Raw genomic sequence first — 14,096 nt, 5'->3', positions numbered from 1 at the left:
TTTCAAATGTCAAAAAGAAGTGAAAAACAAAACAGCTGAGGAGACTTGATATTTTAGACTTGACTATTTTTGCTGTAAATACAGTTTACCAAGTATTTTGGTAATAAAAGTAAGTTATTGAATTAAAAAAATAATAGAAAAACAAATAATAGAAAAAAGATAAAATTAATAAATTAATTAAAAAAAAGGTAAATAGCCAATGACAATCATTTGAACAGTTATATTTATTTAAACAGTAATGTAAACAAACAGAATAAACACACATATGGGTTTGTTGATTTCTACAAATTCAAGACACAAGTTATTAGTGTCGCAGACATATTCTGTTTTCTCTCTGTTAAAAGGATTCAATAGTTTTAACAAATGTTAAAGAAAAGAAAGAAAATAAAGGTTTTCTACCAGAAAATGCGCACATATGTTCATGATATTTGGTTAAAAAATAACAAGATACTAACAAGATAGTGTTTAGATCTGTGGAGTTATGGAAACCAAATAGCACTTCTTGGAAATACAAAGAAAAGTCATTACATACAATAACAACAATAGAGCTTTAGAAATGTGCACTGTACCTTTAAGTTTTGCGACATGTCGTAAAATGTCACTGTCGTAAATAATCACGTGGAGACAACATGGATGCTTCAGAGTTAGCAGCAGACTATTATACTGTCAGTGCTGGCTGTCTTTAGATAGTTTGTGAACAGTTGTTGGTGTTTTTCTCCGCCGTGGAAAAACAGGAAATGTTGTCCTGAAAACAGACGACAGCTACAGCTCAGCGCGGCTGTTTCACCACTGCTGCTCAGTGTGTGTGTGTGTATGTGTGTGTTTGTGTTTGTGTTTGTGTATGTGTGAGAGTGTGTGTCTGGCCACAGTTTGACAGCAGCAGTCTGCATCATGTTCGTGTTGGTGGAGATGGTCGACACTGTCAGGATCCCTCCGTGGAACTTCCAGAGACAACTGAACGACGCCATAGCAGAAGAGCTGAACAAGAAACTGGCCAACAAGGTGTGTGTGTGTGTGTGTGTGTGTGTGAGTGTGTGTGAGAGAGAGAGAGAGAGAGAGAGAGAGAGAGTGTGAGAGTCAATCATCGTCATTATTAATAAATAACTTAATTGTGATACATGAGAGACCTGAGTGCAGCAGAAGAAAACAGCATCAGAAACAGTCTAGAGCTGCAAGGAAATTAATTGGCAACTCTTTTGCTAATCGATTAATTGTTTCAGTCTTTTTCCAATTAAAAAAAGTCAAACATTTGCTGGTTCCAGCTTCCTAAATGTAAGAATTTGCTGCCTCTCTTTGTCATTTGTGATAATAAATAAGGAGTCTTGGGGTTTTGGACTGTTGGCTGGACAAAGGAAGTAATATGAAGATGTAACTTTGGGCTCTGGGAAATTGTGATGAGCATTTTTAACATTTTAAAGACTAAATAATTGATTGATTAATTGTAAAAATAATCGGCAGATTAATAGATAATGAAAATAATCATTAATTGTCGCATTAGAACAATTTTAACAGTTTTAAAAACTTAAAAGTTGTCTGTAATTAATTTTATTTATATGATGCACAGTTCAGTCAGTCTTTACTATAGCAATACAGTAGTTTTGAATTTGAGAAAATATGGTGATATAGTGAGTCACTTACAGAATGAGATTTTTGAGTCTCATTCCCAACTCATCAAAAACTGACGCTTTGGGATGGTGGCCGACCTGTCCTACATCCCAAAGCGTCAGTTTTTGACAAGTTGGAAATGAGACTCATAAATCAGTTTCCTTACAAACAGGACCTTTAATGCCTTTAAGGATTTTAAAATGTTTAGAGCATACGACACACTCTGCTTGTCGACCTTTGATTCGTGTTAGGTAAAACTTGTAAAAAAAAACCCCACCAACATAGACGCAATAGATGTTGTAATTACAGTAAAATTATTCTGTGGAGAAATAACAATGATAGGTAGACTGTAAATGTGAAGCAGCTTCCAGGTACCTTCAAAAACATTTTTCTTCAGTAATTCCAGCATGTCTGCGTTGCTGACCTGGGATTTGCTCTCATCTCCTCAGGTGGTCTACAATGTCGGCCTGTGCATCTGCCTGTACGACATCACTAAACTGGATGACTCCTATATATTCCCGGGAGACGGAGCCTCACACACCAAAGGTATGACGGTGATGATGACAAACATGGCCGTGAAGAGGGCATTCTCATTTTCTCTTACACTTACATAATGCATCAAACCATGTGCTTTATTTTTACTGCCTCATTGCTGAATATTGGAGCCTGATTACAACTGAGCCCTTCCACTTAGATTTTTATTTTTGTTTATGATCAGGAGTCTTTATCAGAGCAATAATTCTCCTCACTCGCCATTCCTTTCTTTATGTCAACATTGCTGATGAATTGAAGAAAATGCTGTGTCAGAAATTCAGCCGTTACCCTGACATCCTGACAGAGACACTGTTGTGTACAGGTTAGAGTGTGATGGAGAGGGTCTCTATTTTCTGCCCTCCTGAACGACATACTGCTCTAGACCCAGAAAATGTTGCAGCTAGTTTACAATCTGATAAAACAGTACATTAACAAGCTTACAGAGCCAAAGAGGTTGACCTCAGTCGTCACAGCAGACCCTCACTTAATGCCACCCCTAGATCTCAAGTTGTTGAGTTGGGTTGATGGACCGTGTCTCAGCTAACTCTCACCCACTGATTGGTTTCTGTCTTCCTTTGGTCTGTCTCTCAGTTCATTTCAGGTATGTTGTTTTTCACCCTTTTCTCGATGAGATCCTGGTCGGCAAGATCAAGTACTGCAGCCAAGAGGGAGTTCATGGTAAATTCCACTGTCCATTTTCAGCCTGTTTGATTGAATCTCATGAAATGTATTGGCAATGTATTCTCAATACACTCAAAAAGACAAACAGAACTTAAGTTAGGAATTAGGGCTGCAACTAGGGCTGTCATGATATCAGATTTCAGTATATGATTATCTCTGCCAAACAAATCACGATAACGGTATTATCGCAACATCTATTGAAAAAAATTATAGCAGTCAGATCAAAATCAAGTCAAAGGTGCTTAAAAATGTTGTCTGGTGCATGCAGAACATTCAGATAGGTTAGTCTTTCTTTTTGTGTGTTCAGTTTTTATGTGTAATGTAAGTTGAATAAAGGAAAGGTATCAAGATCTGTTGTATATAAGGAAACAAGTTAAACTTCCCCACAGTGTGCTTAAAATGAGAAAACATTAAACATATTCTGCCCTCGGCCTGAAGGCTCACATGTCTCTGTGCTCACAACAGACACCATAGACTTACTGTGGTAAACACTGTAACCTTTCTGTTTCACAGTGACCATGGGCTTCTTTGATGACATCCTCATTCCACCAGAGTCACTTCAACAGCCTGCAAAATTGTATCCTGACCCAAAATAATCCTATAGATAAAATAAAGTGCTGTGATTTCATCTCAACAGTTTTGGTCACACACGTGCGTCACATATTAATTGAATTCTGACATACATGATCGTGAGTGTTGAGGCGTCCTTAGCTACAGTCTCAGTGATGAAGCAGAGCAAGTTTGGCTGTGGGAGTATGAGACGGACGAGGGGGCCCATGACCTCTACATGGACCAAGGAGAGGAGATCCGTTTTCGGGTGACGGATGAAGTCTTTGTGGATACGTCGCCAACGGGCCCGGCCGCTGCAGCGACAGACACACCGGCACAACCGGGACAGTCGACGGCGCCGCCGGCGGAGGACAGCGGGGAGAAGAAAGAGCCACCGTACACTCTGATTGTAAGCCAATACTTAAAGACTCACACACATGTTCATCACCAGGACATCTGCCCAAATGTTTCTCATAAAATGTGAAAATGTGAAAACATTATCTGGAAAGTCCTTGTAAAAATCCTTAAATTTGATGTTTAAAAAGATGTGGGGGGTGCTGGTGTCCAGCCTGACCAAGTGCACTGTTGTTTCAGGGGACCATCTGTGAGCCGGGGCTGGGACTGCTGTCATGGTGGAACAATTAGCACCGCAGTGGATGAAGAGGATATTTGGTGGTTATGAACAGATCAACCATCATGACTGATCGGACAGACAGTGGGACGGTCGGTTGGAGACACCGATCCCTGTGATACAGAAGTCAAGACACAAAGTTGAGCTGCTTTCTGAACCAAGAGACTGTTGGTGCAAAGTGACTGATGTGACCTCTGTCATATGTTTTAAATACTGCCCGTAACATACCTGCTTTATGTTTAAATGTAGAGTATATTTAATAACAAAATGATTGATGAACATTTACATTCATTTGTTGTATTTTACTTAAGGTTTTGACCCCTGATTTAAAAGAAAACAATGATCAGGTCATTCATTATTTGAATCAGAATGTCATCACTACTTTATAACGATAGAAACAAACAGGTCACAAAAGCTTATTTAAATGGTACGTGCTGTTTAAAACCAGATGAAAACAGCCTTGGTCAGGAATGAATAAATGTGGTGCACAATGATGAAAGCACTTGTACAGACACTCTGAGTTTTCAAGTGAGAGAGATACGGCTGATTGACTATTTTATGTGATAAATTTGACCTGTGTGTCAGATCTCAAATGCATTTGTACCATCAAGAGCCAAGCAGAGGTTGTCACAGCGACCCTCACTAAGAGCATATATATCACAATGAGATCACAATCACAATATATGTTGGCAACAATAAAAACTTTTTTTGCAGTGGGAGTCAAATTCATCAAACTTAAAAGATGAACTTTTAGTTTAGACTGTTGCCTCCACCCCAGGTGTGAGCGCACACATCCTCAGTTTATTTAACAGCCTTGTCATATTTAGTATTTCTGTTCTGTCTCACAGTAAAAGGACGTATCATCAGCGCGAGTGGTTGTAATTTGTGAATTTGTCATTTTGTGTGATTATAGAAAGTACATAAAAAAAAAAAGGATTAGTGACCAGCCTTTAAATCCTACAGCCTGAAGGGCAGTGAAGGACACAGATCTGCTCTCTGCACTCTTACTGATGGTCAGTGTCTTTTAGCAGCTCGCGCACATACTGGAGCGCCGAATGTAAAAAATTTGACTGCAGATTTCAAACTGATATACTTTCAATATTTAGCTCATTTTCCTCACATTTGAGACATAAATTGTCTCAAATGACATGTTGAAAAAAAAAAGTTAAATGTTAAATCACCTGTAAATGCTAAATATCAAATCTAAATCTGAATGTTAAATCTAAATGTAAATATTAAACCTTAAATCTAATTGCAGTTCACGTGACATCTACATGGTCAGTTGTTTGTCTCAGTCTCTGTTGTGAAACTAGATTGAGGGGAGTTTTCGACAACAAAAATAGATGGTTTGCATGTGACCACTGATGCAGAAATATTGCCTACAGAAAGAGATAATTTACCATGTAAATATCTCCTGCAGACTCTGGAGCCATCCAATGTATATTTCTTGAACAATGTTCTCCGTGGTTTTTAGTGACATATGTGTAGGCTATTTGATAAAGAGGTAAGCTTGTAAAATCCAAAATCCACTGTAGCTGTACATATAAGGCACAATTTATAACAGAACAGCACAAGAGCAGCTGAAGAGTGCAACATGATGAGCATAACATCCTGGCAATGACAAAGAATACCTCATTACACTGAGGGCACTGTTCTCCCAACAGATTACATACATGATAAGGAATGAAGAAGGTCCATACACACACACACACACACACACACACACACACACACACACACACACAGTCGCATCACGCCATCGGAATCTCCGCCAGCTGCGCAGACTCAGCAGCCCTCGCGCCGTCACATCAGGGTTTTCCGTCGGTCCGCGCGGATTTAGTCGACTTATTTATTTAATTACTCGTTATATAATACACACCGACTTTAAAGACACACACTCGCACACACTGGTCGTCCTCAGACTACTAGCGCACCCAATGCAGTAAGTAACATTTCTGCCAATATATGCATGTTGAAGTGCCTGCAGGGGGGAGTGTGTCAGGGTGGCTTTGTTTTGGGGGACAGTGTATTCTCTGCATGCTTGACAGAATAACCGCTAATTAAAAGAGTCAGATTTATTAGATATTACATGAAGCTACCTCTGATTGTGGGACTGATCGATGTAACGCTGCCACCATATTTGACCGCCGGCTGGTCTTCATGAGCGGACCTCTCACCCTGTCACTGTCCAGGTTATATTGTCTAACAGCATTGATTTCTCTCATTTATTTTATTTTTATTTTTATTTTTTTGTTTGAGAGAGATTGCAGCGACTATTTGAGCTGTGACTCAGAGAATAATTCGCTATTGGCTAAAATAAATCAGGAAAAAAATCCGATTTTATGGTTAGGTTCTGTTGAGAAAGTAAAGTGTATAAATTCAACTCCCGGAACAAACTCCACACACACACACACACACACACACACACACACACACACACACACACACACACAATTCACAGACACATAAGCGGTGCCCTTTTACGACGATGGGACAGGGAGAGGAGCCCTGACCCTTTTAATTCTGTAGCGCCATTTCGGCACATCCAGATGTTCCCCAGCTGCTGTCGGTAAAAGATTGTAAACTCTCAGTCGCTCTGATTGTTTGGCTCGAATCACAGTGCAGCAGTCAGTCTCTCACTATGATCACCATCAGTATATTACCGAAACTCAGAGTGTGTGTCCGGACCTCTGTCCACTTCACTGTCAAGTATCCTGTGGTAACGCAGTAATGCATGGAGTACTCCTGGAGGAGATGTGACTGTCCATTTGGAAAAGGGGCACCGACGTCACGAGCGCACCACAGCCTGCTGCAGCTGTTCTGACGTCACGCCGCGTGCAGAGCCCCAGCTCTGCCTGCATCATCACAGGCGGAGGAGTGGGCGTGAAAAAAACATCCTGTACACGCGTGCACACACACACACACACACACACACACAAACACACACACACACACACACACACACACACACACACACACGAAACGACACGGTTTTTGTTGTTGTTCATCCTTGAATACTGAGAGGAGATCAGCCAGTTGCCTCCTTATTCTAACCTTGAAAATACCACTGTAGGGACAAACCAGGCAAGGGGGTGCTAAAGGGCAAGGTCACCTGACTAAAGAGGACATGTTATGGATTTTAGTATTAGTGAATGATGAATGACAGGTGGATTGACTGATAATTTAATAACTGAGAGACTATTACTTTGATACATATTGAATATAGACTACACTGTAGATCATAGTGCCCTGTAGTACACTGCACAGTTCTGAAGCAAGTCAAGTAGATATGAAAAATTAATCTCCACATTTATTAATACTATACTTTGGGTAGCTTCAGAGATAAACCGTGCAGCAGAATAATCACGTGGGATTGCAGTGGAATGTAGACCGCAGCCAACTGAGCGGAAGGGAAACATCCAAGAGCTCCATGGTGGGAAAAGAAAGTGAAATTGAGGGCTGTATTTGAAAACCAATTTTACACCCCAAGATCAGATTACTTGTCATGAGGAGTACTGCTCAGCCCGTGAGAACTGTTGCATCTTGTCTTCAGTGGCTCTTTTTTTGTCAACTCTGAGGAAATAATCATCATGGTGTCATCTTGATGTATCTCAGGTAGAGACTAGGGATGTGTGGAGCTTACCAGGAGGGTCTAATGAAAACATACTGTTGAGTTGCATTCAGGGACGTGTAAGATCCACTGTTTGTGGACCCACATTATGCACAAAAAAGTCCCAGTATCTTGGTCTTTTCTGCAGTGTCCATTTAAAGGATTTGATACCTGCTTGAGGGGTTAGTTGGTCACCTCAACACGTGTTGTCCAGTTTGAGTGAATTTTATCCCACAACATCAATTTTAAATATAATGATCGAACAATGTATTCATAGATACACAGAAAAAACACAGAAAAGGTCCTTAATTCTTTGTGGTTTCTGACTTGAATATTCTTGGCTGGATGACCCCACTCATCCCTCCTTCTACCCATCAGGTCTAAAGCCACATGACAACTCTCTGATCTTCCTCCATTCTCTCTCTGTGGTCCCTCTCCTCACAGCTCGTCCTCCTGACAGACTTGAAGTGACAGAGCTGACCTGGATATATCCACTGAGCCTGTGTCCCACGCAGAGTAAGGCCTCTCCGAGCAGACGGACCCACAGATACACGAGCGGACAGACAGTGGTGTCAGCAGCCCATCAGCAGCCTGTGCCTCGAGGAGTAGCGGCAGCAGCATCCAACACTGCATCCACGCCATCCTCCCCCATCCTCCTCTTCCTCCTCCTTGTCACGTCTGACATGGCAGACCCCAGCCTCACGTCGCCCACTGGGACGCCGCTGCGCTCGCCCACCACCTCTCTCACCCTGTCCTTCCCCTTCCTGAGGGAGAGGAGCCGGGTATGGGAGGAAGGGAAGGAGCAGCCGCTGCCTAGGGATTTGCCCAGCCCGTTGCCAACCAAACGCACCCGCACCTACTCAGCGTAAGTATGATTAGTTTGTTATATTATTATGTAGTGAAAAGTAGACGTTCACTTAAATACTGTAAAATAATAGGTTTTCATTTCATTATACTTGAAACTTCACCACTAAAACCACTATATGGATTGCTACCTCTTTCACAATAAAGCAGCCAGTATAAAGATCTATAAGCTTTAACTAAAGGCTATTATAAGCAGTGACTAACATTGCACAGATGGTCGAGATCTGGCAGCCAGAACACGAGTGCCCATGACATAGGCCCTTTATCCATACAGTTGGCTGCGACATTGCTATGTCATGGGGTGTTCTGGCAACCAGATCCGGACCACCTGTAGACCATGATCTATTGCTGTATTTGGGCTGAGTGTAAGCAGAGTGAGCGGCCCTTCACTGGGAGGGACCAATTCTGCTATGTAGAAATAATTTACTAAAGTTTTAGAGATAAGTACTTTGCTAATGATAAGAACATTTTGAGCCAGGTTGTGGAAAATCCCTTTAGCAGGAAGACCAAAATCTGATCTGAGCCTTCAGTTTCGACTATCGAATTCAAATGCAGGGACTGGTGCAGAAGTAGGCTAACTACAACAGGGTCGGAGTTGTTTCAGAGATCCTTTATTGATTTCTTTAAGAAGAGGGTTTACTCATGGAGGAAAACCTGAACTGAACTTGAGTGATAACAAATTTAGAACAATCTAAATTACTGAAAATCTATCTGTTGTCATTTACTGTTAAATCTCTGAAGGGTGGTGATTATCTGTAATCTTTATTTTTGGTGAATATTATTTGAACTAGCCTAACCCTTACCTGCAAAAAGCCACCAGGATAAAGTAAAAATGTTGCTGTAAAGTAGCCCTATCTTTTTACAGAAGAACTTGAAAATGTAAATGGCAGTTATCAGGGCATAAAGTCAGTCTAACACTAGCATTTTTTAAAGCAAGTCGAATCGTGACCTTGAAATTGAAAGTCAAAATGAATCATGGATTTTGAGAATTGTGACACCGATATTATTAACATTAATAAAGCCACTAATTTTCTACATAGTGAGTATGTTAACTTTTGATGCTTTTGTAAAGGATTTGAATGGTCCCTCCCCTTGAGTTTGTGATAAACCAAACCGATGTAGCAATAGATGTAAATTTGACAAGTTGCTGCATCATGGCTGGTTTGCAGACTGTGGTTGCTACTAAAGAAAGGTTGAACAGTTTACTGTTTGTTCTGTGAGTCAGCAGATTAGTGTTCTCGTCTCTGCTGTCATTGTGTTGTGACATTGTGAGGCGGTATGTAGATGTTGCTCTTTGTCATTTTTCTCACCACCTTTATGAATCCTTCTCTCTGTCCTCACACATCCATTTTCTTGTCTTGTCAAAAGGGCATGAACCTGTATCACATAAAAGAAAAAATATTTCCAAAATGCCCCCTTTCACATCTTATTATTGAAACAAGTACAGTAAGTTATTTTTAAATGAGTGATTTTATGGATAACACAATAAATCCCTTTGTTTTGTCTCTTTGCCTGCAGTACGGTACGTGCTCACTCAGGTCCAGTGTTTAAGGGAGTGTGTAAGAACTTCTCCAGGTCACAAGGTCACGGCTTCCTCCGGCCCTCCCATGGTGGCGAAGACATCTTTGTCCACATCTCAGAGTGAGTGACAATAATACTTAACACATTTTAAGAATCACAGCAGACCAACTTTAAGTGCATAATCTGAAATACAAATAGCAGCACAAACTTGCAGATTTGCAGTGTCAACTCACTGGACTGTAAGAACTCAGCAAACAATATTGTTTACGTGTGGAAAGTTATTTTACCCAACTCTCTCAGGACGCTGTAACACCTGCAATAACATGCACAAAGAGTACAGCAACCTCTCTGCTTGTGCTTTATTCTAACTTTTTGTGCAGGACAAGCAGTATGTCAGATGTTACTACAGCTGCAGCAAAAGCAAATTTCTGAAATTCCTGAGTCCGCAGACTGTTGTCCTCTTATTTAATGAAATACAACATGGAAAAGAAAAAAAACATTATTTTGTAGGGGCTATTAACCATTGTGCAGTTTGGAAGTAGTTTAGATAGAAATGAGTTATAAATCATCAACAGAAATCATATCCTGTCTTTACGTATGCATTAGAACATTTTTAAAGTAGAAAGAAAAAAACTCAAACAAATTCTACTGTAACTGTCATATAAGCTATTTTTTTATTTGTTATGGTAGTACTTGTGTAACACTTGGTCCGTAACCCTCCATGAATCCAAACAACAAGACAGTTCGAAGCAAAACTCATATTCACTTGTACCTCACCCTCATCTACATTTCTCTCCGTTTCAGCATCGAGGGGGAGTACGTCCCAGTCGAGGGCGATGAGGTCACGTACAAAGTGAGCCGGGTCCCACCCAAGAACCTGAAGGTGCAGGCGGTGGAGGTGAAGATCACACATCTCAACCCAGGGACGAAACACGAGACCTGGTCCGGGCAGATCATCAGCTCGTAGGCCCCAGCTCCGGGGCCTGGTGCTGGTGCTGGTGCTGGGGGGGGGGGGAACCATTTACAAATCCTTTTTTCTTTTAGAGAAAAAAAACATGTTTTACGTGCACAGCAAAGTTTCCAGAGATATAAAGTGTTAACAATTAAGTTATAGTTGACAGTTTGTCCCTTCACAGAGCTGATATACTCTGTTTAAACCTGTATGTCTGCTACACTGATGAATTTGCTGTGTATGTAAAACTGACAGTTTACTCATTGTTTGGAAAAGACACATTTGTTTTATTTTATTTTTATTTTATGTTTTTGTCATGAAAGCAGTGATATAAGTCAGATTTGAGATGGGAGGATAACGTGACTGGGAAGAGCTTGTAGGCCTCATTTTTCCACGGAGATCAGCTGTTTAAGACATGAAACTGTAAACATAACCGTGGTGCAGATCTGCACAATGAGGCATGACAGCTGAGTCTATGCCCAAGGAAGAGAGCGACATAGGACAAAAGGCTGAATTCAGTTTTACTTCCCTTCTTTGCAGCTGTTTTGCACTTGTTTACTTTACCAAAGGTTCCAGGATCACATGTTGAGTGCAAGTGTGGGTCAGTTGTTATGATGTTATATCTTTGTTTGCATCAAGTGGAAAGATAGAAAGAAACTTTGAATTCAACAACGAAGTAATGGACATAAAAGCAAGTAGTTTAGGGAAAGGAAGTCAAAAAGATTTAAATGATTGTTTTGGTGAGTGAAAGAAAGTTGAAAGGGCAGGGTGACAATCCTTTGAGCCGTAAATCACAGCTGGTTTTGCTTTTAAATCATATCAAATCAAATCAAATCAAATCAAATCTATACAATCTAAAAGTATATTGCATCATTCTATGTTTGCAGCCTGGACAGGATGTCTCATGACTCTTGAGAGACCCTTTTGGGTTTTAGGTCACCAGTTTGAAAAAAAAAAAAAGAAAATGATCTCAGTGGTCACAAAAAGAGGAAGTTCTATTTTGAAATGGAAAGGAGAACTGAAGGTTGGAGTCAGTTAGAAAAAGCACGAAGGGAGATCAGGACGAAAGCAGGCAGATCATATTTAACCACGTTTGGACAAAAACATGAAGAAAATATATTTTACTGTGAAAAATGCATATCCTTGTTTTAATTGTCTTGTTTGTGGGTATTTATTTTAATAATTTATTGGATGATTCTTTTTGTTAGATTTCTGTGTGTCCACAGATCAAGCTCTATATTTTGGGTAATGGAGTCAAAACTTGCACTTCAGAAAATTGATCTGCCACAGTGCTCAGGACGTCACTGTCAGGTTTCTCTCAAGTTTGAAGGCTCCTGTTTTGAGAGCATCTGGAGCCATGAAAATGGACCTATTTCTAAATCTCTTTTTCTATTATTAGAAAAAAAAACATGTGTCTGTGTGTGATTTATTGAGCGTAGTCCGTGTGATGGTGAATTACATGACTTCATAGTTGGTGCCAATAGAGATCATTGTCACAGAAATGTTGTTTGTAGTTATTCGGGTTTTGCTCAGTTATGTACTGTATGTCATTTTCTATTATGTCTGTTCCATTGAGTCTCTATGCATCTCGTCTGTCTGTCAGTGTCACTGCCTCAATTTGTTCGACGTTAAATTCTGTTTATTTCTGTCACAACAAAGGACACTCTCTTTAGTGGACGAGCCACTGCGGTGGTGATCCGCATTATTACTTCTACTGAGCCTTGAAAGAACAAATAAAACATTTTATGATTTACAGATCTGATGGAAATTACCTGTGTGTGAGACTGAAAGAGGAAGATGAAAAGCAGTATGAACTCTGGTCGACAGAGAGAGAGAAAGTGTCATTATAAAAAAAGGTCACAGGTTTAATTTTGATCGCCAATGTGTGGTGTCAAAGCCTGAAAATCAGTCTGAATTTGTTTAACACCATTCACTGATTTCAATACATTCCTATTCAAAGCATATATGTTTGAATTTCTGAATAAATCAGAGAGGTGGGAAGAGGTCTGGAAGCAGACTCACCCTGAACCCCCTGTTTGCTCACTCACTTCTGAGAGCTAGTTTGGGAGGACATGTCAGCCTTAGTAAAGCTGTATGGACCTCTAGCGCTGCTAGATTATTAGAGGAATGAGACAAAATTAACAATACGAAGGCAAAAAATGGCAAAAAGAATAAAAGAAAGGTGAGATAAATATGGCATGTCATGCTGCCTGAGGAAAGCTTGAAACACGTTGCATCCCAGAACAACTGTAGATAGAAACCTTTTTGTGTTCTTCTTGCCAGTGAGTGCTTTAATTATAACATATTAAGTATATTTTACTCACTTTCCTGCATTTGAATGCCTCCTTTTAAGATTTAGGATTAAGATTATCTTTATTTATCCCACAACGGGGAAATTCACATGTTACAACAGCTCGAGGTGGAACAGTACTATGCCAGCAATGGTGGGATGTTGCTAGTACAGTTTCTAGGCACTTTAACGTCACTTGACTATTTCCATTTCATGCTACCTTATACTTCACAATATTGTACTTTTAACACCACTAAATATCTGACAGCTTTAGTTACTGTTTACTTTTCAGATTACAAATATTAATACAAAATATAAATAAATGTAAGTTTATGGATTAAGCCGGCAGTATATGAAGTAGTTAAAACTGCCCCCACGTTCACCAGCTGCAACATTAAGTGATGAACACATTAATTAAGCATCACTAGTTAGAATTCAATCATATAAAATATATTAGTCTGAAATGGGCGACTCTGCATGATGAGTACTTTTACTTTTATCCTTAATACAATACTTTAAATAGAATTTTAAATACAGGACTTTCTCTTATAGCCAAGGATTTCTACACTCTGGATAACGTTATTACTACAAGATCTGAGTACTTCTGTCACTACTGATCATCAATGACCAGTCTGTGGAGCCTTTTTCCACTGTGTCCAGTAAATTCCTTTTTTCATAAAAAGCAGAAATGCTTTTGACTACAACAGATACAGAAGATTGTTCCCATATTTACTAAATACACTAAAAGGTATATGCACCTCAAACCAGGTTCTGCCTTAATCACCCTTTTGCACAGCAGCAGTTCCGGTCCAAGCTTTACCATCTGTTGCTAAGAAAATAAACAGAAGCAGCATAAACC

General features: G+C 39.9%; 2 protein-coding genes across 2 annotated transcripts; both read left to right on the top strand.

The window, feature by feature from the left end:
- Nucleotides 1-622: 622 nt before the first annotated feature.
- Nucleotides 623-4,872, top strand: polr3h (polymerase (RNA) III (DNA directed) polypeptide H). Its single transcript, XM_084371029.1, has 6 exons — nucleotides 623-1,002; nucleotides 2,055-2,151; nucleotides 2,731-2,817; nucleotides 3,334-3,397; nucleotides 3,544-3,778; nucleotides 3,964-4,872. The coding sequence occupies exons 1-6, from the start codon at nucleotides 892-894 to the stop codon at nucleotides 4,012-4,014; spliced, it is 645 nt and encodes a 214-aa protein (XP_084227155.1). The 5' UTR covers nucleotides 623-891; the 3' UTR covers nucleotides 4,015-4,872.
- An 875-nt stretch (nucleotides 4,873-5,747) lies between these two features.
- Nucleotides 5,748-12,702, top strand: csdc2b (cold shock domain containing C2, RNA binding b). Its single transcript, XM_084371377.1, has 4 exons — nucleotides 5,748-5,942; nucleotides 8,055-8,475; nucleotides 9,993-10,115; nucleotides 10,800-12,702. Exons 2-4 carry the CDS (start codon nucleotides 8,294-8,296, stop codon nucleotides 10,960-10,962), a joined length of 468 nt encoding a protein of 155 aa, XP_084227503.1. The 5' UTR covers nucleotides 5,748-5,942; nucleotides 8,055-8,293; the 3' UTR covers nucleotides 10,963-12,702.
- Nucleotides 12,703-14,096: the final 1,394 nt, after the last annotated feature.

Source organism: Pagrus pagrus (assembly GCF_965226575.1).
Source record: "Pagrus pagrus genome assembly, chromosome: 13".
In the NCBI taxonomy this organism is placed as follows: Eukaryota; Metazoa; Chordata; class Actinopteri; order Spariformes; family Sparidae; genus Pagrus; species Pagrus pagrus.
The sequence above is the reverse complement of the archived record's forward strand: the minus strand, read 5'-3'. Positions and strand labels throughout refer to the sequence as shown.

Excerpts from the sequence above, each read along its gene's own strand:
- polr3h (XM_084371029.1), top strand. The coding sequence starts at position 892 with ATGTTCGTGTTGGTGGAGATGGTCGACACTGTCAGGATCCCTCCGTGG. Across the intron at positions 3,398-3,543 it reads CTTCAACAGCCTGCAAAATT|TGATGAAGCAGAGCAAGTTT; the intron begins GTATCCTGACCC and ends CTACAGTCTCAG. Across the intron at positions 3,779-3,963 it reads AGCCACCGTACACTCTGATT|GGGACCATCTGTGAGCCGGG; the intron begins GTAAGCCAATAC and ends CTGTTGTTTCAG.
- csdc2b (XM_084371377.1), top strand. The coding sequence starts at position 8,294 with ATGGCAGACCCCAGCCTCACGTCGCCCACTGGGACGCCGCTGCGCTCG. Across the intron at positions 8,476-9,992 it reads CGCACCCGCACCTACTCAGC|TACGGTACGTGCTCACTCAG; the intron begins GTAAGTATGATT and ends CTTTGCCTGCAG. Across the intron at positions 10,116-10,799 it reads ATCTTTGTCCACATCTCAGA|CATCGAGGGGGAGTACGTCC; the intron begins GTGAGTGACAAT and ends TCTCCGTTTCAG.